Consider the following 26,393-nt stretch of genomic DNA (forward strand, 5'->3'; position numbering starts at 1 on the left):
GTGCCCGGGAGTTACTTCGAAGTGCCACTTGGCATTATTTTTTATTTTTATTCATCTTAACTGTTCAGGAAAAAGAAAAAAGTAACTGTTTGGATGAATTGACATCACTTAAAGCACCAAACAGAAGTGGTGAGATAACATATATAGGTATAGGGTATAACTTTCTTACACCCCAACAAACAAAAACACATGCCATGCCCCCACAATCTATTGGACAGATCTCAAAGTTTTGATCTTTGATAAAATCATCTGTTTCTTCTTCTTTTCTTTCTGGTAAGAGTACTAATTAATAAGGCTAGCTACGAGGGAGTGAGATTTTTCTTTCTTGATACTAGAACTGGTATGGCGGCGTTAACTTTGCAAGGGTGTAATTCTTTTTTTAACTACTCGATGTTGAATGGCTTTTGAATGCTTTTGAACGAGAAATTCCAAGTGTCTGCAAAAGCTGGCGCGCGCATGAGCTCAAGTTGCTGATGGAATGACTCACGAATACGACAAAAAATGAAAAAAAAAAAAAGAACACACCCATCGCCGCCGCCACTCCAACCACCACCACCACCAGCAACAGTAATAACCCTATCATCAACAAGGAGTAGTCAAGGACACGCCCAACTAAAAAGACCCCTAATTTAGGGAGCTGCCCTACTTTTCTTTCAGAGAAAGGAAGAGGCCGGAGGATAGGAGCAATGAAAAGGCTAGCTGGACGTAGTTAAAAAATGATGTTGATGCAAGGAGGAATAGGGGGATCATTTACTAGTTCAAGGTGCCAAGATTGTGGGAACCAAGCCAAGAAGGAGTGTGTGTACTTGAGGTGCAGGACTTGCTGTAGAAACAAAGGGTTTCAGTGCCAAACACACGTTAAGAGCACCTGGATCCCTTTGTATAGAAGGCGCCAGAGGCAGCAACAGCTTGCAGCAGCTGTTCTTCCACAACACCTTCGAGTTCGAGGACATCCTGAAAGGCAAAGTCAAATCACATCTTCCGGTACTGTTTTGACGCAATACACAGATCCATATCAATTTTTATATTTTTGAGAGAGAGACTGAGATAAAGAGATAGAGCAAATCGTTTTTTTTTTTTTTTTTTTTAAAGAATGTGATTCTGATTATAACCCTAACAGTTTATTTTCATCTACTCTACTGTTAGACTGACATAAGCACATTTATCGACGATGCGAGAGTACCTTATATTCATCATCATGGTCATCTTATTTTTGGTTCATTATTTGTTTGTTTCTGACTTTCATTTTCTGTCACAACTTTGGTGTTGTAATTTTGTTTTTACACTTCATATTTTGGTGGGTGCTTTTATCCAGGGTCCGAAGAGGCAAATTTCCCAGCTGAAGTGCACCTCCGGGCGGCATTCTTTTGCATCCGGCTGGGCTCAGTGAACGATGCAGCTGAAGATCAGTACGCATACCAGACAGCCGTGAGCATTGGAGGGCATTTATTTAAGGGTATTCTCTACGATCAAGGCCCTGATCATGAAAGCAATTGCACTCCCGGCGAGGGCTCCTCTCTTGCACCTCAACCGCCTAAGCTTCTCAATGCTGCTGATCTAGCCAATGTCACTACCAATCCAGCTTACACGGAGACATTACATCCTCCTTTATTTCCCTTTCCCTTTACTACTCCTTTCATGCCGGGTACGCAATTTCTTCAGCGCCCAAAATCTTAGACTCCATTTTCTTTTTGGGAAAGAATGAGAAGACTGAGAGGGCCGTAAAATAGCTTACCTTTTGCCATTAGTTGTTACTGCTGAGAACAAATAGTGAGTAGGGGGGAATGAAAGTGAAACCCCTAGTTAACCACCACTGATCTTCCCTCCTCTCTCAACAAGTTTGAATATTGTATTATTGTGATCTAGTTCTAGTATATATATATATATATATATATATATATAGCCAGTATCCATATATTGTCTAATATTTCTGCCTCGTACTCTTGTAAGTTCGGTGAATTTGTGCTTAGCCAGTTGTTGTTTATGAACTTTGATGCAATCTTTTCCCATTTACCTGTTTCTTTACCCAAAATCCAAAATCTTCGATAGAGCAAACTGACACAAAAACAATTACTGCGTGAACATAATGCATGGAGGTGAAGAGATGCAGATTACACTGCTATTCTTATTTGTTTCAGTAATCAATTAGATAAAATGCATGATATTGAGACAGTACTTTTAGCTCATCTGTCAACTAATTTTATCACATTTTTTCTATTTTCTTTCCTGTTTGTCATCAAAATATAAATCTATCATAACCAAGTAGCACGTATATATATAGAATCTTGATGGGAAGTTAGATCTACAAATTAAAATTAAAAAAAAAAAACAATCCAGTGCATGGAAATTTGATCACTTTGCATTATATATCATGCTTTCTAGCTTGCTTCGTGCTTGAAACGAGTTTGCTTGTCGTCAATGATGAACACACCTTGATTAAAAAAGAAAAAGAAAAAGTCTTGATCTCCCTATGCTATTCTATTATATAATAGATACTTGGCTGAATGTAATATTTCCATTTTATTCAAGTTTAATAAGTTGTGGGGAATAGCTCGATCCGTACATAGAATTATAAACTAGAAGTTAACCCTTCAAGCAAGCTAGCTGATGAATATTTCAAGAATTATAGAATTGCAGGAATAGATCATAGTTGGTGATCATTTTATAAAATTTAGTCGATGACAGACATATGAATCCTTTGCTTAAATATCTTTTATGCCAAAGAGACCGACACTAATTCTAGGAAAAGATTGATACCCAAAATGACACTGGCCTGATCTGGAATATATTCATCCTTTGTACTTGAGATAGAGCCGGGTACAAAAGTCTTATGTAGTGGTTCTGTTCAGCATCGATGCATCTACATTAATCAACCTCCCTAATAAAAAAAAAAAGGGAGCTTTCAGGTGAATTGCCATCTTTAATTATTCTTATATAGTCCTTTATAGGAGAAAATATTTCCATTTGAATTACATTTAGTTGGCAGGCAAACTTGATGGGAAGAAGGTACGTACTATGAGGTGGGACAACCAGGTTGTCTTTAGAACATGTATGCGGGTAGTGATGTTTAGTTTTAGGTTAAAATATGCCAGGAAACCTTGTCCATAAAACATAGCTTTGGATTGAAGTATTGCTGGATGCATTTTACACTGACCCAAAAAGGAGGTGGAAAGATTTGAGCTTCATTATTTATATACCAATAAAGGGCAAAGGCCGATTGGAAGAAAAGAAAGAGCAACAGTTTCAATAGTACTACTAGATTTGTTGGGATTTTGTTTCAATTTTCATTTAAAAAAGGCCTATATATTAATGTTCAGATGCTCCCCTCCCCACAAAAAAGAAACCGTTTCTGGCCTTCAATGCCTTGATCTCTTTTTGGATATTGTTTGGTTGAGATTAATTAATGTTCAATCTTATGTTTAATTGTTCCTAATTTTCAGTTGTCATTTAATTTACATATAAATTGATGTCCTAGCCCATGCATGAGCATGTTTATGATGCCTTTTACTTTTGAGTAGTGCTACATGTACTTACAGTTTTACTTACAAGACTCATTTTATTAGTTTTCTTTTCCGCATATCAATAATTGACATATGGAGAAATAAGTTTTTCTTAAGTATATTTAGCATTTACCTTTACTTTTTGCCCGTCTATATATTTCATTAGATAATTAGGGTAGAAATTAAGAATATTAATCTTGGCCTAAAAGAAGCACATGATAATGATTAATTTTATTCATTTATATTTAGTTGCACGTAATTCTTTTTGTTGGATTTATATATATTGATCAGCACCAACATCGGGAATTAAGTGGGAACCTAATCCATCGGATCCAATTAGTAGGATCGATGCATTAGCATGCACTTCCGACCGCTTGAACTTTAAAACCACATCTTAAATCAATTCCATTACGATCCATGCATATAACATGAGTAAACATTAGAGATCGAATTACAATATTCTTTACTACTTTTTGTAGTTCTTGGTTAGTTTTAATGTGGTCCAAAAAGGTCGATGTTTAATTAATTTGGCACTTCAACGAATATATATATTATATATATATATATATATGAGATCATGTAAGTTTGTGATTGCTTAGATAGATCAGTTTTCCAGGTCACGAAAAATTATTTGTTTTTACAAATTAATTAGCATCAACGTCTCGTGTTTGAACTTTGAATCGCTAGCTCTTCTTGATGATCTTAAGGCTCTCTCTCTCTCTCTCTCTCTCTCTCTCTCTATATATATATATATATAATATATATATATAATTTGTAAACCACTGTCTATCAGCTGCATGAATAAAGGTAAACAAAGGCCAATGATCATTCATGCTGCATGCATGCTTCTCGTTTCGTAAAGAAAATCAAGTAAATTAAGCTATAATATTGCTTGTATTTCATGTGCTGTAAAGATCATGAGGAACTGTGTATTTATTTATTAATCTCTGTCTTGTCCTAATTCTGAATTCTCTTTCAGATGATTATCCAATATTCAATGCTCATCATCATGTCGCGCATGATCGATCATGATCGATCCATCGATCAGAGTACGTACGTACTCATGTCTTCATGTCATGTTTTAATATAAAATAATGTTATTCATCATTTTAATTTTTATCATTCTATGATATGATATTAGATAATTGAAAATTATTTATTATATTTCACTTGTGAACCTATTATCTAATGCCACATCATGGGATGATGAGTAAGTTTTTTCTTTAATATATTGTTTCCCTTTTTCTTTCAAAATGAGTACTAATTGGATTGAAAATACTCGTTTCTTTTTTCTGCGAAAACGCTCTCCAGAGAGGTAAAAAAAATCTTACCTTCTTTGTCGAGAGGGTGGCTTGAGCTTCGCCTCCACCCACCTTCTTCCCGTCTATATAGTCTAGATAATGTTCTACTGTGTTCTTTTTGGTTTTTTCTAAATTTTCTGACCATAGCACAGACAAGTGTTGATCTATTGCTTTTCGGCCACCCAAGACCGCCACGCGCCACAACACAAGACTCGCCAACCGCTGATCCTTCATATGGCAGAAGAAAAACGTCGAAAAGAGTGGCGCTTGGTCCTCACGCGTGGCTTGGGCCGCTCGTGAATCTCACGCGCCGCTACACCACGATGAGTTTGCCGTCAACACGTGCGGCATTTTTGGGCTCAGTGGCCTCAAATCTCTTGGATCCAACCAACGTCCAGTCTCATAGTGTGGCAATTGGTCCCTACACACCATCACAGCTCCTGGCTGTCTCTTGGCGACAATTCGACGCTTCTCCAACTTGCTATCTTCCTATATTATTGCTCATGCTAACCAAAGATAGTGGGAAAAAGGTAGTGAAAGTCTTATTCAATCAATCCAGACCAATAACATGTAGCATAGATCCCTGTATTATAGTTTGTTTATCGAATTGTATCAAAACCGCTTCAGACGGCTCCTCTTGTGGGAAATAGGTGGGGGTCAAGTCCTTGGTCTCAGATCCTTTTTTTTTTTTTTCTTGTGCTGTACCAGCTGGTTTGGGATGAATGTCGGACCTTCCATCCTGTTATCTTTTGTATCGTGTAATTGTTTTATATATCTATAATATGCTTAATTAGAAAAAAAAAAAAAAAAAGAGTACTAACTAGATTGAGATCAGGATTAATTTAATTAAGCAAGAATCATATATGATTCTATGAAGATCATATATTTATCATTGCTAAAGTTAAATTAATGTGTTTCCCAAGATTGTTTTAGCAAAACGGTAGGCACACGTACGACGTTGGCCGATGAAGCACAAACGTACGTTTTTATGTAGCTAGCTCAACTGATTAGTAATGAGCATCCCTGGCCTATCGCAGTACCGTACATTATCATCAACCCCAACTTTTTCGACTATAATTTATGTAAAATAAAATAAATAAATAAATAAATCAACCATCAATCTTATATATATAATGTCACATTTTTAGCCCAATGGCTAGGGTTGTATACCAATGGTTTCGGCGTCGGTTTCGGTGCCAAACTTAGACCTCGCCGACGTCTATCATGAGAGCTCAGCACCGATCGAAACCGCTCGATTGGGAAGAGAAAACCTATATTATCTGTCTCGATGCAGTGCGGTTTGGTTCTTCGTTCTGCCGTCGGCATTTCTATGACGAATGAGGGATGCCGCATCTATTGTCAAGTGAGGGTATAAGGCTTAGGGTTTAGGGTTGCAGAGGAATAAGAAGACATGAGGAAGAAGAAGAAGAAGAAGAGGGGGGGGGGGGGTTAATGAAACCTAATTCAAAATGGCGCCGTTTAGTTTAAAGACAAATGACGTCGTTCTGTATGTTTTTTTTAAACTTCTACTTTGAAAAACAACGCCGTTCCACTCATTTAAGTGAAACGACACCGTTCTATATACATATATTCAAAAAAAAGAAATGATCGGGCAGTTCAACAGTTTTCCCTCAAATCTTCTTGCTCGCTAACCCGTTCTTCACCGGTTTCGGTAGGTTCGCGTCAGAGACGGTCGGTCCAACGGTTCCTATATAGCCCTACCAATGGCCATATCTTAAAATGACAATTTGATAATGCAACGTGATAAAGTTGGAAGTTAATATTTTATGGGGCTGCATGTTCAGTTCAAAGGATTATGGTTCTATCTTAAAAAAAAGAAATTGTTACTACCATAGATTTTTTTTTATAAAGATAAATTTTGTGACTTTATATAATATGTTGAATCTATATTAAAATAAAAGTACATTTATAATCTGATGTATTATATCAAATCACGTTGTAAGTTTATTTTTATAAAGTTTATTTATAGCTAAATTAAGTATTTCTCTATCTTAAAAAGTCTTTTTATTCTAAATCTGTATGAATAGATATTATTACATTCCAATTCATTCCCAATACTTCCAAAATTCCGAATTGGATCCTAAATTGACGAGTTAGTGTGAGCTTATCCATGCGGTTATACACTCTTCAAATAGGAATTCATTTTCTAAAAGATCCCAACTTTTGTACTTTGGTGGGTCTCCGAGATCGTTTCGGTAACCTATGTTGTGTTGAAAGCGTTACAACTTTTTGATAATTTGATAATGCAACGAAAATAAGTGGTACGTAGTTTGAAGTATAAAGAAATTTATAGTTGGAAAAGAAAGAAAGCTCTTATTTTTTTAGATGTACGGCTCTTGTTAGTTTTTAGAAAGGCAGCTCGAATCTATAAGTGGAACACAAATCTGAGTAATAATCTCTAATTCAATATTTAAGAGGAGAATGCATTGGTGAATTTAATATCCATAAGACCTTTGTAAACTAAACAAGGACTTACCTTTAGGCTGAATTGGGCCAAGCATTGAAGCCCAATGCTTGGGCCACAAACGTTAAACATCAAGGCCTTGATACAGGTCATAGCCCAACATCTCAATTTTTTACCTCCCTATTAGAAAGCCCATATATTCCTACCGAATAATAAACCCATCGACAAGCCCACAACGATCTGGCGGGAAATTTGCAACCTCTTCCCGCCATATCCATTCCCACCAATCGCTTTCTGCTCCTCTCAGTCCCAGACTCCCAAAACCCAACTCTTCCATCTCTGAGGCTTCTCCCTAGCTATGGCTTCCGATTCCCCTGCCGCAAATGTCAACAACGGTCAGTCTCTCTCTCTCTCTCTCCCCTCCCATTACTTAAGTAAATTTGTATCGATAGATATATTTGCATCTATAGATGTATATGCATATAGATGTGTATGTATAATCGTGCGTATATCTCGTTTGATCTCCCTTGGTGAAAAGTTTGCTCGAATGTTCACAGGACCGTCCTCTCCCGATGACTCCTACTCTAGCCCTATTGGCAACACGTTATCGTCCCCAGGTGATGCCCCCGGGCGGCGGAGGCGGCGCCCATCCTCTACACCCTCGGCATTCTCCACCCCGTCGCCTCCTCGTTTCACCACATCAGATGCGAACCCAGCTCTAACCCCAACCCCATCTTACCGCACGCGCCACGGAACTGGTGCTGGCCGTGGGCGAAGAGCTTCCTCGGCGACCCCAATTGCCGCCACGCCCTCGTCCACCGACGACGCCCCGGCCTCCTCTGAGGGAGGAGACGGCTATGATGCTGAAGACGTGCGGCCAACCTACGTGTGGGGCACGAATATAAGCGTTGAAGACGTTAATGAGGCGATCTATCGTTTCTTGAAGCATTTCCGGGAGAGATCGTCTCAGTCAGGGGAGGATGCGCTGCTTATAGAAGGGAAGTATGAGACGGCGATCAAAAGGGTTCTCGAATTTGAGGGTGATTCGCTTGATGTCGATGCACATGATGTGTTTGCCTATGATCCTGATTTATACACCAAGATGGTCAGGTACCCGCTCGAGGTCCTTGCGATTTTCGACATTGTGCTGATGAATATGGTGAGCCGAATTGACCCGTTGTTCGAGAAGCACATCCAAACTCGGATTTTCAATCTCAAGAGCTCAACATCAATGAGAAATCTTAACCCGTCTGGTTAGTTTCTCTTTCGGTCATACAGATTAATCCAGTTTTTGTTTGTTTGTTTTTTTTTAATATTCTGTTTTGAATACTTGAAATGGAGATCTGGACTGATTTGGGTGTGTTTTGGTTAGATATTGAGAGGATGATATCATTGAAGGGAATGATTATTCGGTGTAGCTCGATAATTCCCGAGATCAGGGAAGCGGTATTTAGGTGTCTAGTGTGCGGATACTATTCTGATCCTGCTGTCGTAAATAGAGGTAAATAAATTGCTGTATGCTGGTTTTGATTGTGTCGTACACAGATGTTTAGATGAGTATTTCGAAGTTTCTTGACTATTTGAGTGCTACCAGGGCAAATTACTGAACCTACGCTATGCTTGAAGGAAGAGTGTCAAGCAAGAAACTCCATGTCACTGGTTCACAACCGATGCAGGTAATTCCTAGCTTGAAGTTTGTCTTCTTATCTTGTAGACTGAATACTTACTGCCGTTGCTATTATGTAAGTGATTAAGGTACCGTTTGGTTATACAAATCATTTCATCTTATCTAATCATTATAATTTTTTCAAATTCTCACATAAAATACAATAAACAATTCAAAATTTTTAAATCTCAAAACAAAAATTATATTCTAACAATATCTTATTCAACTCTCATCTCATTTCATTTGTATAACTAAACAAGGCTTAAGACTATGTTTAGATGTTGAGGTGATTTGAGATGATTTGTAAATAATAGCGAAAAAGTAATAAATAATAATAAAAAATAGTGAATAATTTATAAATAGTAGTGAATAATAATGAAATAGTATGAGGTGATCAGATCACCTAATTTGATATTTTGTTGATATCTGCGCGTCATAGAAATTCTTCATTGACAAGATGTTCTTTTTCTTTTCCTATTCGATGAGTCTATGCTTATGCAGTCTCCACCGAGTTCTTTTCATTCTTGCGTTGTAGCAAATTAGCTAGTATATATGAAATCTATGGGGACAAACAAATGAATTATATTAATGGAGGTATTTAACGCAACTTCTCCAAATTGTACTGGTATTCCCTTTCTCTCTGGAGTTATGTTCTTCAAACCTCTAGAACTTTGTATGCGTGTTTTCTTGAATGGTGGCATTGAATCGTGTCTTTTATTTTTTCCAATCGTTAATTTAAAGTGGCAAGGATCCAAACAATTGCAATTAATTAATTGCAAGTGACTCTACCCAACTGAATCTGAAGTCCAGATCTTGGTATAAGAATGGAATGGTAGCTGAAATCTGAATAAAGTTCACTTTTCAATGAATCTAAATCAAACTAATATTTGTAAGGAGAGTGGGTCATAACCTTTTTAAAGATAAATCTGTGGTTTTTTTTCCACAAGCGGCTTTTCATGGACTTGGTAGTTAAACACTAAATTGCTTCAATCACTGCAATATCATTAGTAACTCAGCGTGCTTGCAATATCAGGTTCGCTGATAAGCAGATTGTGAGGCTTCAGGAGACACCTGATGAGATCCCTGATGGAGGAACACCTCACACAGTGAGCTTGTTGATGCATGACAAGCTGGTGGATACTGGAAAGCCAGGTGACAGGGTTGAGGTGAGACAATTGTGTAAATTGTTAATATCTAAAAGAATCCTGCCATTTTTTTTACATCTGATTTATGATTTCTTCTCATTGCATTAGGTCACTGGGATTTACAGGGCTATGACTGTCAGAGTTGGACCAACACAGAGGACTGTGAAATCATTATTCAAGGCATCTGTTGCTGCCTTTCCCTCCTTTAGAATTAATGCCTCTCAGTGGCAATTCCGTTTGAATGTCACAATATTTTTCTATTGATTGCAGACTTACATTGATTGTCTCCATATAAAGAAAACGGACAAGTCAAGAATGCTGACAGGGGATCCCAAGGAAGCAGAGAATCCCGTGGGTAGAAGCACTGAAGATATTTCTTTTGATGAAGAGAAGGTATATCATTATATGCTTTTTCCTTATGTTCCGATTGAAAAAGTTATTTTATGCTTTTTTCAGTGAAAAAGACGTCATTTCTATTGTTTTTGTTTTTATTGACATTGCTTTCTTCATGCAGGTGAAACAATTGAAAGAGCTGTCGAAATTACCCGATATATATGATAGACTAACCAGGTCGTTGGCACCAAACATCTGGGAGCTCGACGACGTGAAAAAAGGTCTGCTTTGTCAGGTAATCCCATACTTTGACTCACCGATGCTCAATTATTAGTTGAGAGACTGGGTAATTTTATTTTCCATTTTTACCCTCTCTTGGTAATCTCTTTTATAAAAATTTACTTTTATGCAGCTTTTTGGTGGAAATGCTTTAAATTTGCCATCTGGTGCTAGCTTCCGTGGGGATATCAATATCCTTCTTGTCGGTGATCCAGGAACCAGCAAGTCCCAGCTGCTCCAGTACATACACAAGCTATCACCCCGTGGCATTTACACCAGTGGAAGAGGGAGCTCTGCTGTTGGCTTGACTGCTTATGTTGCCAAAGATCCTGAAACCGGGGAAACTGTGTGATCCTATTTAAGCGATTATCTAGCCATTTTGCAGAAATATGTGAAACCATACAATTCTGATACTTTTGATTCATTCTTCAGGTTCTGGAGAGTGGAGCCTTAGTTTTGAGTGACAGAGGCATATGCTGCATTGATGAATTTGACAAAATGTCTGAGAATGCAAGGAGTATGTTACATGAGGTGGTTATATTAGCCCTTTTCCACTCAGTTATAAGAGCCTTACTTTCATGATTGAGTATTTTCTTTCTGAAAAAAACGTGAATTTTGTCCTGCAAGAATTTTATCTGAGATGAGAACATTGAATATGATAATACTGTAGCTCGCTTGGGATATATTTCTCAACTTTTGGCTGTTTTATTCCCCCTTTATTTTAAAAGCTTGATTTCATTTACTTTCAATAGAAATTGGCATTCCATGAGAATTGGATGCTAAGTAGCATTGATGGTTACCAATTTTCGTTTTCTACCTAAGAATATGCAATTGAACCCTTCACTTTTTTGATTATGAACATATTCATGCACTGCTTGCATTAGTTTGACCTTTAATTCTACTTCAAAATTATCCAGGTTATGGAACAACAAACTGTTTCAATAGCTAAGGCAGGAATTATTGCTTCCCTCAATGCTAGGACTTCCGTACTGGCTTGTGCAAATCCAAGTGGTTCACGCTATAATCCTCGCTTGTCTGTGATTGACAACATACACCTTCCTCCTACCTTATTGTCCAGGTAAGAATACTTATGCTATGCAACTAGAATTATAACATGGGTACGTGGCTTCCAATACTTGGAATCCAGAGAGCCCAAAGCATATTGTGAAATTGCCGATGTTTCTCTGATTTGAGTAACAAATCGCTGCTATTATCATTTATGTTTAATTCGTTGTGTTTTCATACTTTGTAGCCTCCATGAGTGCCTTACTTAATTCTTGATAAGGCAGAAAGATAACTACATTTTTAAGGCCAGAAAGATAACTGTATTTTTAATGCCCTTTCAGGTTTGATTTGATTTACTTAATTCTTGATAAGGCTGATGAGCAAACAGATAGGCGCCTTGCCAAGCATATTGTTTCATTACACTTTGAGAATCCTGAGGTCGGAAGAATTCTTGTCATATCCCTTGTTTGGGATCTTTTTTTTTTTTTTTATGATTTTCTTGTTCATCTGTAAAACTCCATCTCTATTTGCAGAGTGCAGTTCAGGATGTCTTGGACCTTTCGACGTTAACTGCATATGTGAGCTATGCTCGTAGGCACATTCACCCACAGTTATCCGATGAAGCTGCTGAAGAGTTGACTCGAGGGTATGTTGAGATGAGGAGGAGAGGAAATTTCCCTGGAAGTAGCAAGAAGGTAAAAGTTAATGCATTGCTCCTACTGGAATTTTGTTTGCTTGCTTAACAGTTTGATTAATTAGCTTTCTTAAAATTTTCATGATTCTATATTTAACAACTAACCAGAAGTTAGTCTGCCTTGATTAACCAGAACTAACCAGAACTGTGATTAACATTTGATTAAGCATGGTACTGAAGGGCGTGATTTGCGTCCTTTTCCCCATCATATCATGCCTTTTCTTTAAGTACTTTTTTACTTGGGAATTTACAAAATTCATAATGATTATAGTTTGTGTTATTGACAGTTTCTCTCATGCATTTCCATGAATTCATTGCTTCTGATATCTGATTTTGGAACCTGTTTTATATCTTTTAATACGTACCTGTGTTGGACAAATTCAACAGGTGATAACGGCAACACCTAGGCAGATTGAGAGTTTGATACGCCTTAGTGAAGCCCTGGCTCGAATTCGCTTCTCAGAATGGGTTAGTGGTTGCTTCTTGTCTTGGCTGTCTATAATGGGTTCAGTGTGATGTAAAGGAAGCATGCATGCAGGTTGAACATCGTGATGTAACTGAGGCATTTCGGCTCCTGGAAGTTGCAATGCAGCAGTCAGCAACAGATCACTCTACTGGTAGCTTTTCAGTAGCCCTTCTATCCCTTTTACTGGATTACATGTTATTGCACAGATAGATTAAATCTAATGACGTGATCCTCAAAATTTTTCTTTGAAGGAACAATTGACATGGATCTTATCACTACCGGAGTTTCGGCAAGTGAAAGAATGAGACGGGAGAGTCTATTATCAACTACTCGGAACATAATAATGGAGAAGATGCAACTTGGTGGACCCTCAATGCGCTTGTTGGAGGTTTGCAAAATTTATGAGAAAATCATTTGTATTTTGCATAGTAGATCGCAACCAACACCTGAATGTGCATAATTTGTTCTGTAGTTGCTGGAAGAGCTGAAGAAGCAGATCTCTGGTAGTGAAGTCCACCTTAATGATGTGAGTAAACAACTCTCTCTGACATAGAATCTGGATGTGTGCCCGTATAATATCGATTTGTGAGTGATGGTGCTGATGTGTACATTGTCTGTTTCTAATCTTCAGCTAAGGAATGCAGTTTCGACCCTGGCAAGTGAGGGATTCGTAGCTGTCCACGGTGACAGTGTGAAAAGAATGTGATGGTAGAGGAAGGAAACCATGTGAAGAAATGGAGTCGTCGTCGATTCTAGTGGTTGATAAACTGAAACTGCTGCACTGAAAATGCTCCTTTGCCAGTTTTATCAGCCTAAGGATATCCAAATCCCACCTATTTGGCTTAGCATTGAGTTATTTCTTTAAGAATATTTAAGATCGGGGGGATGCCAGCGGTGGTGCTTGTACTGCGATGCAAAGCTATTTTCTTTTTCTCTACATGTGAAAGCAGTCTCTGCGCAAGTCTCCCATTTAACATTTTAAAGTGATGGTGTTACGAGGCATTAAATTATTTGAAAAGTTATTCAGTTACTAATTATTTAGTGCCACGTCAGAATATATATAAGATGATGGGAAATAATATTGCCATAATTACATTGAAACCAAATAACTTTGTAGATGAGTAGAGTGGGTCCCTCTTTAGAGGGCATAAGAGTAACAATATCGGAAAATACTTGATTGTTGATACAGTTATGTGCACCTATTTTACATACACATCGCATCAACTCAAAACGAGAGGTATTCCGCCTTTTCTTTCCTTTCCTTCGTTCCGGGGACTACAAGGAGCTCTTCTTGCTTTCTTATTCTTATTCGAGTTTTAAAATAGAGACAAATAAAATAAACTGTGACATTATATATTACGATTGATTTTTTTTTTAATAATAAAAATCATATATTCAATAAATATTATAAAAGGTGTTCGCCTGTATATGCTTCATCTGACAATATATGCGGAGGATGGCTTGTCGTGAATCACCGTGTAATGGAGAAATTGAGAGTTGAGTGCAGTTACATACGACATATGGTATGTAACTTATATAAGCTGTACTTTGTTATTTTTTGGTAAGGCTCAAGTTGGGCGAAATTTCATGGTGTCAGACGGCCAGCGCATTGAAAAGACAGCTGAATTCAGGGACGAAATTACACACATGGTCTTCGTTGAAAAGGGTGGTTTCTTTTTTACGGAAAGAAAAAAACCATGAAAATAAAAAAAAGTAGGAAGAGGGAGAAACTTGACCATATTGTCCAACCAAAATTTACTTATTTAATTTTGTCACGGTTAATAATTAAACTGACAATTATCAAATAGGTAAGGAAAAAAAAATTAGAGATAAAACCCCAGCCCCTAAAAATCAATGCAATAAATAAATAAGGGCGGGGGGACGTGGAAGGAAAGCATAAGGCGCTCAGAAGCAGACAAAGGAAGGACACCTCTACTTCTCGTGAGAGCTGAGACTGAGATCGATCTTTCTTTCCCTGCGTCCTGTCTCCGTGGCTTTCACTGAGAGAGCGAGAGAGAGGCAATCCAAGGGTTAGTGAGAAATGGGAGAGGTCCGAGGAGGGTGTTGCCCGTCGATGTATCTGTTCAGGTCGGAGCCCATGCAGCTGGTTCAGCTCATCGTCCCCACCGAGTCCGCTCACCTCACCGTCTCCTATCTCGGCGACGTCGGCCTCCTACAATTCAAAGACGTCCGTACTCTCTCTCTCTCCCTCGGTACCTGTTTTTCATCTTAAATGCCAAATTTCGGTTCGGATAAAACCTAGCTTGCTTGTGCATATCGGGATATCTACAATTGAGTTTCGATTAGTGGTGACATTTTGCTCTTAGGGTTTTGCTAAATTTTATATGATTTTGAATTGTTGTGAGGATGTCTGGTTGTTGATTGATCAAGGAGTGTGGCTTGATTGCTAGCAGTTGAATTAGTCGATTAGCGCAGTTTAGAGAGAAAGAATGGCATGCTTTAATTTGTTGTGAATATTGTGCAATTTTCGTATCTTTTACTTCCTGAGGGTTTTTTTTGTAGATTTAATAATAATATAAAAAGATTATGTGGCATAGCTGATGCTGTGCGATGCAGCATCAATCTAAATAACTGTTTATCCTCGAGGATGACAATGATGCTGCCAGTCATTTAGCTGCAAAATGAAGTAGATATTGGCTCCAGGCATATCCATTATATCAAGTACTTGATAGTCACTTAAGTTGTACATTTCCAATTATAGGATATTGAGGTTCGATAAATATAATGCTTAGCTATCTTCTCAGGAAAATAGAGACTCAACACTGTTAAGCTCGCTAAGGGTTACATGAAAGAAGTTCTAATGTAAGATAAAGAAGTTAAAGAAAGATGGTGGAAAGTTTTTTTACCTTGTATGTACGTGTATGATACATGGGTATATTGCTTTGATGTGTTTCCAGTTTAGTTTGTTTTCAACAATTAATGTTTCTCACGTACCAATTATTTCAGCTCAATGTGGAGAAGAGCCCATTTCAGCGGACTTATGCAGCTCAGGTATATGTTTCTACATAAGCAACCGCAGTATATACTTGCACTATGGGTGTTGCTTCTGTGCATATCACTTAACATTGGTCTTTAGGTTAAAATGCTTTGCAGAAACTGAATTAATCTAAAGTTGTGCAGTGGGTCTTTGTCTTGGAATGTGTCAATATAATCTCTACATAATTATTGTTTACAGTGACATTGAAAAAGTAAAAAAGAAAAACTGAAGTGGTCAGCCTTTCATGTCATGTGTGTCTTTATTTGATTCAGTAGTTTGTGGTAACTAGGATAATATGCTTGATTTAGCATTTGTACTGATTTATATTGCTTATGAAGATAAAAAAATGTGGGGAGATGGCACGCAAATTACGCTATTTCAAGGAACAAATGCTGAAGGCAGGGTTTTGTCCAAAAAAGTCTACAGCACAAGTTGATATCAATTTGGATGATTTAGAGGTATATTAATATTTTTAATAACTGGCTAAAAATGGTTTTTATCATTGTGCTTTAACCCCTTTTTTGTGCATGCACTAGGTAAAACTAGGTGAACTTGAGGCAGAGCTGGTCGAGATAAATGCAAATAGTGAGAAGTTGCAACGTGCTCATAATGAACTAGTAGAATATAAGCTTGTTCTGGAGAAGGTATAGTTTTTTTTTTTGGCTGTTTTAATCATTATGTTAAGATGGCAACTCTATTTATTTATATTGTATCTTATAGACCATTATCCTTCGATATAGATACAGTTGGTCTATCAGAAAAAAGACAGGATTGATTACAAGGAAGGATGATGTGGTTTCCTTGCTGTGGCAAGGTGAAAAGAAAAGGAAAATGCATCAGGGGTTTCTAAGTCAATAATAGAAATGGCTTAATGCGCTCTCTGATCTTTGAAAGTCTTTCTGAAAATTTTTTGAGCTACTCATTCAAGCAACATAGGCCAATGGCTTTCGTGCCAAATGGCTGGTGTATGAGTTATGTACTCCTTGCCCCAAAAAGGCAAGGAAGAAATAAAAAAGAAGCCGTTCATGTGTCATAATTGAGTCCTTTTAATTATAATTGATTGGCACATGACATGAGACATGTGCTGTGTACAGTTCCCACCTCTTCATGGACTCCAGATATGAAAAGTACAAAAAAAGGAGTAAACAAATATTATTTAGGTTATGAATAACTGTAATCATGTAGGTATAGCAGTCATCCACGTTGCCATGCATACATGGATTGAGGTCTTTTAAGCTGTCCTAAATTCGTAGATGCCCTCAGCCAATATTTAAGAATGTCAATTTTCAATGAATTCTATTTGTCAATTAAGTAGGATTGAGTATTCATTTTTTTTTTTTACTCATGTTATTGTGTGTTTTCAATAAGATATTTATCATTGTCAGGTAAAGCTGTAGCACATGATATCAAATAAGTGATAAACTATTTTTCTTTCAGGCTGGTGAGTTTTTTCATGTAGCTCACAGCGGTGCCACAGAACTACAGAGGGAGTATGAATCACGCCAGATTACTGAAGAATCCTTGGATACACCATTATTGTTGGAGCAAGTAAAAGCTTAAACTGCTGAAATTTACTTAAATTGCTAGAACTATCCCGTTCCTGATAATTTACTTGGTGAAATTTATCTTTTGTTCAACTATCTTGAAGGAAATGTTAACTGATTCATCCAAGCAAGTTAAGCTGGGGTTCATCACGGGCCTTGTTCCTAGGGAAAAGTCAATGGCATTTGAGAGGATTATTTTTCGTGCTACTAGGGGTAATGTGTTTATTAGACATGCTGTTGTTGAGGACCCTGTGACTGATCCTGTTTCTGGAGTGAAGGTGAGTAACATAATTTATTTCTTGGTTTTTCTATTATTATAAAGATGGTTGGCAATTGATTATTTTTAATTTTAAGTTTATGGTAGCATAAATCTCTTGAAGATTATCTTGGATGTATCCAAAAAAGTTATTAGCTGTTTTCTTTTACCTTCATTTTTTTGGATATAGTTTCTTAGTATCTGCTGCATTCCGGGTTCATATTGGAGATAGTGGCTTTGGTACTTGTGATACCCCATATGATAAGGATAAGGGTAGATGGTGTATGAGATCCCACATTGCTTAAGAATGAGAAGTTTTTGCTTTTTATAAGGTTCCAATGGGGCTCCAATTTCATCATTGATTAGTCTTTTTGGAGTATAGACCATATGGTTTGAACCTTCAATTGGGGAGTTACAAATGGTATCAAAGCCTATCCCAACCAGAAATGTGGGGCTTGAGCCGTGCCACCTACAACGGATTGGCCCAACGAGGATTTCGGAAATTTAAGGGGGGTAGATTGCGATACCTCATATGATAAAGATAATGATAGATGGTGTATAAGATCCCACATTGTTTGGGAATGAGAAATTATTGCTCTTTATAAGGTTCCAATGGGGCTCCAATTGCATCATTGACTAGTTCTTTTGGAGTATAGGCCATGTGGTTTGGGCTTTCCATTGGAGAGTTACAGTACCCCCTTACATCGAAATATAATAGCGATTTACTGCTGAAGTAGATGCAATGTTTTCACCCATAGTTTCATTTGTTCCAGTTCTCAACTTCTCATATCCTTTGTATAATTATGAATGCCTGCAGATGTACACATACATATCTATGGTCATCCATCTTGTACTTTGGGTGGTTTTTTTCTCAATTTTGAACTTAATGCTGCAGAAGTGTGCTCATGCTTCTCATATGTGTTCCTATAATTTTATGTTCTGTTTATCACAATCTGATTGGGTGCCTACCCTAACAAAGTCATATGCTCACCGATGGTAGTCTAACCCTTACACACACGCACACAACAAGCAAGTTTCACATGTGAGCGTTACTGTTTCTGATTCTGTATGCCATATCATATCATATTCTAAGCATCCCTTATTTAATATATGACAAGAAGTGATTTATAATCTTTTAACCCAATTTGTTCCTCAATTACTTTCGCTTTCTGTATTACAGTTGATTTTTCTCTAACTTGGCAATGTTTATGTCCAGATTGAAAAGAATGTGTTTGTGGTTTTCTACTCTGGAGAAAAAGCAAAGAACAAGATTCTTAAAATATGTGAAGCTTTTGGAGCAAATCGCTATCCTTTTAGTGAGGACTTGGGTAAACAAGCTCAAATGATCACTGAGGTATCTGTATATTTTTCTTGGATGACTTGACATCACAATTTGGGAGATTGTTATCATTGTATATATCATTTCTTTCACTGTCATTTTTTCCCAATCCTTGCTAAACTGTAGATTTTTTTTTTAGTTTGTATTACTTCCTCACCCCTTCCTCTGCAGGCCATGGGTGTGTGGGTCTTGGATAAAGTTCTGTACTTTTTTGTTTGAATTCTCCAGAAAAATTGTTTCATGTTTTCTATTGATTTTTTTTTTTTCTAAGATTGATTTGTTTGCTTGTATGGATTCATGTGCGAATGAAAATCAAGTTAGGATTTGAGATTGATTCCGATGGCTGAACTATAAGAGTCCTTCACTATCAATAAAATAATATTTTGAATCTCCAATTTAATTCATTCCTTAATCATCCTTTGATCTTTACCCACCCCAAAGGTTTTGATGATCCTTGTCATGGCTGTTGGTTCACCTTTCGTTGTCACCCTTCCCAAAATCACAGATAATCCTTGTCATAGCAGTTGGTCCCACTCTTTTTCCGCCTATTTTGGAATAGCTATTGCTCTGGTACTACTCTGATTTATATAAGGACCACTTCTTTACTGATAAAGAAAAATATAAGGACCACTTCTTTGCTTTATAATTTCCCAATTTCCTTATTTGAGGATGATGGGATTTATATGCTGAAAATGGTATTCCCTTGAAAGTGTCATGTTAACTCATGAAACATTTTTTTTTTTTTTTGGGGGGGGGGGGGGGGGGGGATGGTAGTGTATTAGCATGTTCTGGCTTCCATAGGGGTTTCTTGTTTCTCTGAGCAAGTCCTGGCTTTTTACATTCTTTTTTGAGTAGTGGAATCAAACATTTGCATGATTGCATCTGTCCATGCGACATACTGGGTCTTTGAGACTTGCTCTGTAACACTTCTTGATATTAACTTATGGTGCTAACCATTTAGGTTTCAGGAAGACTATCAGAGCTGAAGACCACTATAGATGTTGGACTGCTGCAACGAAACAGTTTGTTACAGACCATTGGAGATCAATTTGAGCAGTGGGACCTTTGGGTCTGTTTAAATCTTACTATACTCAGTAAACTTGATTGATTATAAAGATAAGGGAATAAATTGGTGTTCGCTATGTTGAAATGTTTTTGGCTATTTAAAAATGGTCCTTTGACTTATGTAGGTGAGAAAGGAGAAATCCGTATATCACACCTTGAACATGCTTAGCCTTGATGTGACAAAAAAGTGTCTTGTTGGTGAGGGCTGGAGTCCTATTTTTGCAACAAAACAGGTAGTCTCCTCCTTATGTTACTTCCATGGGTAGCGTGCATGTGTGTTGACGAGCATGAACCAAATTTGCTGCTATGATGTATGGGTGAAATGTTATGTCTAGCTGCTCAAAACAATTCTGCTTGACTTTTGCAGATCCAGCATGCATTGGAGAGGGCAGCATTTGACTCTAATTCCCAAGTTGGAGCAATCTTCCAGGTTTTGCAAACAAAGGAGTTACCGCCAACCTATTTTCGGACAAACAAATTCACTTCTCCTTTCCAAGAAATTGTCGATGCATATGGGTGAGTTCCATTCTGACCTTGTGTTTGATTATTCTCTATTCATAGTTAAAATGGTTGTTGATGATTGAAATGCCTGTGGAGTGGTGCCAAGTGCCTGCTCACAGAAATGCCTACAGCAGTGTACTACTGTGAAGTTAACCATATCTAAACTAATAAGGGTTGGCTACATCTGTTTCAAACTGCTATAAATGTAAATCACAAAATCACAGGGAACTGAGTAATAGAAAAAGGAAATCTGTGTTACACGTCTTTTTTTTATGTCTCCCCCCTCCCCCCCATGGTATTGTACGTAATGCCATATTAACCATTTATGAAGGGCATTTGTAGTAAATCCCATATATAAAAAAGGAAAAAATGCTGTACGAGTTCTAGATATGTTTGTATCTAATTTTGTATGTTATGACTAGTGAAACTCATTTTGACGAAGACAATCTATGTTATACTAATTTTGTTCTGCTTAAATGCAGGGTGGCTAAATATCAAGAAGCAAATCCTACTGTATACACTATCGTTACATTCCCATTTCTTTTTGCTGTCATGTTTGGTGATTGGGGGCATGGAATATGCTTATTACTTGCAACATTATTTCTAATAGCCAGGGAGAGGAAATATTCTAGTCAGGTAATCGTTGAATTTTGTTGACCTAGGCCTGTACAACCTTGTATTACTCTTCTCTATTCAGGCTTAAATCTACATTCTGCTCAAAAAAGAAATAAAAAAATGTATTTTCATCCTTTTGCATTAATGGTCGTTGACTTGCATTATGTTTGTCCTTTTCTTATTATATAGAGATTATATGTTTTCACATGTTAACATTTGCAAACCAGTTTGACATTCATTGTGACATTCACTGGATATGCTTTTTTGCACTGGGTCTGGTAATTGCAATTGCACTTGGAGTATATACAGATCATCACACTAGGATGGAATTCTTGGAAATATCCTGAGCTTTTATGTCTTAATTATGTGACGGATTCTTTTATATTGCTTAATCAACATATTCTACTCTAACCTGTATATATTGACGTACTTAGGAAATAGCCAGGTTTGTGGAGAAGTTCTCCTATCATGCTTGCTAGTTTTTTTTTTTTAATATCATATTTATGCTTGTACTATCTCCGACATCTTGTAGGCATATTATATGTTTCTACATACAAGCTTGTGTGTCAGTCAAAGTGTTAGCATGGTTAGTGGGATTGAGTTAATTGTAGAGCTGGGTTAAAATGAGTTTTGTATCTCTGGCAGAAAGTGATATATACAACAACTTTATCGCATTTGTATCCTACTGTGACACTGTGTCATTATCCATCGACTCTTGAATTTTTCATTTGAAAAAACAAGACTTGATCTAATAGTTGATGGGTATTACCACATCAACATAGTGGGATGGAAGTAAGATGGGAGTATGGTATATGGCATAACTCATCTCTTGCAAGGTGAAAACTCAGTCAAATTAAGCTTACATACATGTATGATATATGAATATACCCATAAATGGTGGGGGACTGATTTTAAGTTTCTTAAAAAGGCATCATCTTGCCATCTTTTTCATCTGGATATTGTTTGATGTGCAAGCTTCTGCAAAGTAAAAGTCCAGTCTGCAGTTATCTTTTTATATGTTCAAATTACTTTATGGTAAAATCTAATTAAATCATTCCTCTTCTCATTTACAGAAGCTTGGAGACATTATGGAAATGATGTTTGGTGGTCGTTACTGTATTTTGATGATGGCACTCTTCTCAATTTTCACGGGTTTGATCTATAATGAATTCTTCTCAGTCCCATTTGAGCTGTTTGCTCCCTCGGCATATGTATGCCGTGATCTTTCTTGCAGGTAAATGGCTAAACTTTGTGTGCATTGTACTGTATATATTTGATAGTCTAAAGCCTTTATCTTTTGGTAGAGATGCTACTACTGTGGGATTGATTAAGGCGCGCCCCACTTACCCATTTGGCGTAGATCCTGCATGGCATGGTACCCGCAGTGAGCTGCCATTCCTAAACTCTTTGAAGATGAAAATGTCAATCCTTCTTGGGGTAGCTCAAATGAACCTGGGAATCATATTAAGCTATTGCAATGCTAAATTCTTTGAGAATAGCGTTAATATCTGGTAACATTCTGCTATCTGGATCACTGCATACTTGAGCTTTTCAAGCTTTTAAAGTCCTGTCATAGTTTGATGTATACATGATTAAACTGTGTGGGTCGCAAATAATTTTCATATATATCATTACTAAATAAATTTCATTGCCCGTCTTTCGACTTGCTGTTAGCTAACATTAACTTACATTTAGCTGCATTATTCCAGGTTCCAATTTGTTCCCCAGATAATTTTTTTAAACAGTTTGTTTGGCTACCTGTCCATTCTCATCCTTGTGAAGTGGTGCATTGGTTCACAAGCTGATCTATACCACACAATGATATACATGTTCCTCAGTCCTACTGATGATCTGGGTGAAAACCAGCTTTTTGTTGGCCAGAAGACGTTACAGGTTCTCTTTTTCAAATTTTGTATATTGTTAGTAAGTTTAAAATTTTGTTTTCTTTGGCACGTGGTCATTCCTTATAATTTTTCATGTGTTCTATTACCAGCTTGTGTTACTGTTACTGGCCCTTGTTGCTGTACCCTGGATGCTACTTCCAAAGCCTTTTCTTTTGAAGAAGCAGCACCAAGATGTATGCTTGTAGATTCCCTATCTTCCTATCACCCATTCTCGTTATATTTGTTTATATTTCCTCTGGTTCTGATGGTTCTGTTACTTTAGCGGCATCGAGGCCAATCTTACACACCACTTCAGAGCACAGAGGAAACCTTTCAGTTGGAGTCAAATCATGGTTCACATGGTCATGAGGAGTTTGAGTTCAGTGAAGTCTTTGTACACCAACTGATACATACCATAGAATTTGTGCTTGGATCGGTCTCAAATACGGCTTCTTACCTTCGTCTATGGGCCCTAAGGTATAAACTGCTACAAACTTGAATTTTTGCATCCCATCCTTATCATGTCCTTTCTCCTATTTTGACCAATCTAATACTGCTTATAACATGCAACATACCATCTTATCTTCTACACCATGTTGATCCACCTGGCAAAATCTGGTTAAAGAAAATGTGATCCTTTTGAAAGGTTATACTTATTGACCCACTCAAGCCATGAAACTTCTTTATTAATCCATTTAAGTCAAGGATGGGCTTCTTCCGTTACATTGGATGACTTATATGGAGCCTCTAACAAATACTGAAAGTAGCCTAGCCATGGTCAGGGGAAGCTATTCTGCTTTATGAATAGCAATTTGACCATGTGATTGGATCAGGCTACGGCTGCTTCCCTCCCACCGTATTCTTCTCCGTGCTGTCAATAGAGAGAATAAAGGGTATGTAGAGGTTTTGTTGACATTAAGGGGAAGCCAACCTACGGAGGTGACACAGATGTGTTCAGTCATATCTAGTCATTAAACAAACATGGACCTCTGACCTGTCAAGGCATAGCTAATCATTAAAACAACCATGTTAGCCACGTCCTGACCATCTTTGATGAATATGTGGATCAAATTTGACAGGAAATATTGGTCAAAAAAAAAAAAAAGTATGGTTTGAAGAAATAGAACATCATGCAACCCCTAGTGGTTGGCTCAAGTGCTAAGGGCCTTGGTCTTGGTGGTATGCTCCCTCCAGGTCTAAGGTTCGAACTCTTGAGGGTAAACAATTTTAGGGCCATGTCCAATCAGTAAGAAGCCTATGATTTACCGGATTTGTGTTATGGGAACATGTTATATGGGTCCATGGTTTAATTGGGTAAAAGACATGTTATGTTAGCATGCCAGCATGGTTTCTAAGATTCCTCGTCATAAAAATTAAAAAAAAAATTAAGAAAAAGAATCATCATACTTTCATGCATGTATGTGGCTAATTTTACGCAATAATTTTTTGCACATTGTACGTATAACTAAAACCACTTATCACTCCTATTGAATGGTGGGGCACAATGTGCCTTTTTTTTTTTTTTTTTAGATAATCAAGAATTTTATTTATAAGAAAAGAAGGCATAGCCCAAGTACGCAAGGTGTATACATGAACTAAAAGGAAATAAAGTCTGGCACAATGTGCATGTTTTGGCATGTTCTTATATCTTGAAGAGCTCATCACAGTTCCTAAGAGATCCAGCCCTCTCATTCTCAGATTATCCCTAGCCACAAAAAAGAAGGGGGCCTGCCTTAGTAGCTTTTTCCATGTATATATGTGAAAATACTCTAGTCTATATTCGGAAAGGATTAAATCATATGTTTCAATAGATCTTTATTAAAGCAATGTGAAATTGAATGAATATTAAATTTATTGGCCCTCTTTGCACTTCTGATTCAATTTGAAATTCTACGAACCAATTTAACCTTTCCCATGCTATATGCATTTCTCACACTCGTAGATCTGATTCTCGGTAGCCAATAAATTAGATTTTTTCTTCTGTGTTTCATATTTTTAACTGGAGACTAATTATGCATTTGGTCTTGTTTCTCAAATTTGGACAGTCTTGCTCACTCGGAGTTGTCAAGTGTGTTCTATGATAAACTTCTCATGCTTGCTTGGGGGTATGTTAAACTCATTTCATAATGATTACTCTCTTTCAATTAGTTAACTCTTGGAATGTAGAGAATAGGCCACTGAACATTAATGATTGAACACGGACCCTGTCTGCGTTCATTTCATTTCTTTTGTTCTGATCACTCAATGGATTATTCCCTGCACTCAACAAGCTGTTGGACTGCATAGGAATCAGGCCTGACTTAGCAGTTCGGCTGTATAAACGACGGAGGAACTGAATGATATTATTAATTCTTTTTTTACGTGTTACAGGTACAACAATGTGGTTATCCTAATAGTAGGCATCTTCATCTTTATTTGCGCTACTGTTGGGGTGTTGCTTGTAATGGAAACACTCAGTGCTTTCCTACACGCTTTGCGACTTCACTGGGTGGAGTTCCAAAACAAGTTCTACGAGGGAGACGGTTACAAGTTCTATCCATTCTCATTCACATTGATTGGTGAAGAAGATGAATGAGGCAGTGTTGAAAAAGGATGGAGTTGTGCGTGCATATAGGTATGGATCTATGTTGATTCTTTGATTTGGACATGACAGGGTGGGGTGCCATCTAGAATGTGGTTTGGAAAAAGCTTTTTTATTTCTACCTTTTTTTTTACGGTGAGCACCACCCAGTCTACTTGTTTATTTGTTTCTGAAAGGAATAAGCAGCTTATTCCTGGTTAGGCCTGCGGCTTGGTATGCAGATGGCAGTTGCTTCTGCTAGTGTAATAAGAAGAATATATTCTAACGGCTTTCTATTTATATATATTACTATTTATAAAAAAATAAAAATAAAAAGAGGCTAGACTTGTACTAGGCATTTTTATTGGTTCTGGGGTAGTTTACATGCGATTCTGTGTGCTTGAATTTGAAGAAGTAAATGTTAATAATAACGTAGCTGCCATCTGATCTGTTTCCGTCAGGGAAACTCATGGGAACTTATTGGTGCGCCTGCGATTCAAGTGAACGGAATAGTGTATCTGAAGAGATGACAATTTCGACATTGTCTCTATCATACGTTAAAAAGAAAAAAAAATGTCCTTAGTTTTTGTGATTTTGAGTAACAAATGCATTTAATCAAATCAAGATGCACTTTTAAGTTCGTATAAAAAAAAAAAAAAGGTTCGTGTCTGCACTCGAGTGTCTCTAGTCGAGTGAGACTACACAAAGGGTATTTTATAGTGTATTTATTGTATGTATGCTAAATTTATACCGATAACAATAAATATTATAGTCTGCCTCGTGCATGTCTCTTTTCACTTTAAAGTCCTCCAATTGTC

General features: G+C 37.3%; 3 protein-coding genes across 4 annotated transcripts; all 3 read left to right on the forward strand.

Moving 5' to 3' along the window:
• The first annotated feature begins 217 nt into the window (after positions 1-217).
• Positions 218-2,315, forward strand: LOC121256885 (protein SHI RELATED SEQUENCE 1-like). Its single transcript, XM_041157672.1, has 2 exons — positions 218-984; positions 1,316-2,315. The coding sequence occupies exons 1-2, from the start codon at positions 717-719 to the stop codon at positions 1,675-1,677; spliced, it is 630 nt and encodes a 209-aa protein (XP_041013606.1). The 5' UTR covers positions 218-716; the 3' UTR covers positions 1,678-2,315.
• Positions 2,316-7,451: 5,136 nt separating this feature from the next.
• Positions 7,452-13,848, forward strand: LOC121258429 (DNA replication licensing factor MCM4). Its single transcript, XM_041159939.1, has 18 exons — positions 7,452-7,621; positions 7,784-8,479; positions 8,599-8,727; positions 8,821-8,902; positions 9,926-10,058; positions 10,146-10,217; positions 10,308-10,430; positions 10,552-10,665; positions 10,783-10,995; positions 11,082-11,180; positions 11,567-11,727; positions 11,996-12,092; positions 12,188-12,349; positions 12,736-12,816; positions 12,887-12,965; positions 13,066-13,202; positions 13,287-13,340; positions 13,446-13,848. The coding sequence occupies exons 1-18, from the start codon at positions 7,585-7,587 to the stop codon at positions 13,518-13,520; spliced, it is 2,544 nt and encodes an 847-aa protein (XP_041015873.1). The 5' UTR covers positions 7,452-7,584; the 3' UTR covers positions 13,521-13,848.
• An 845-nt stretch (positions 13,849-14,693) lies between these two features.
• On the forward strand, positions 14,694-26,208 carry LOC121257647 (V-type proton ATPase subunit a3-like). 2 transcript variants are annotated; one of them, XM_041158770.1, is made up of 19 exons: positions 14,694-15,002; positions 15,782-15,826; positions 16,151-16,270; positions 16,349-16,456; positions 17,250-17,360; positions 17,461-17,634; positions 18,829-18,966; positions 19,913-20,020; positions 20,142-20,249; positions 20,384-20,532; positions 21,000-21,153; positions 22,206-22,366; positions 22,437-22,643; positions 22,842-23,025; positions 23,126-23,209; positions 23,299-23,492; positions 25,061-25,120; positions 25,386-25,629; positions 26,022-26,208. In XM_041158770.1, the coding sequence occupies exons 1-18, from the start codon at positions 14,856-14,858 to the stop codon at positions 25,588-25,590; spliced, it is 2,457 nt and encodes an 818-aa protein (XP_041014704.1). In that variant the 5' UTR covers positions 14,694-14,855; the 3' UTR covers positions 25,591-25,629; positions 26,022-26,208. The 2 variants fall into 2 exon arrangements, with proteins under 2 accessions (XP_041014704.1, XP_041014703.1); XM_041158769.1 differs by lacking the exon at positions 26,022-26,208 and having other exon boundaries at positions 25,386-25,861.
• Positions 26,209-26,393: the final 185 nt, after the last annotated feature.

The sequence above is a fragment of the Juglans microcarpa x Juglans regia genome, chromosome 3S, assembly GCF_004785595.1.
Source record: "Juglans microcarpa x Juglans regia isolate MS1-56 chromosome 3S, Jm3101_v1.0, whole genome shotgun sequence".
NCBI classification, from domain to species: domain Eukaryota; kingdom Viridiplantae; phylum Streptophyta; class Magnoliopsida; order Fagales; family Juglandaceae; genus Juglans; species Juglans microcarpa x Juglans regia.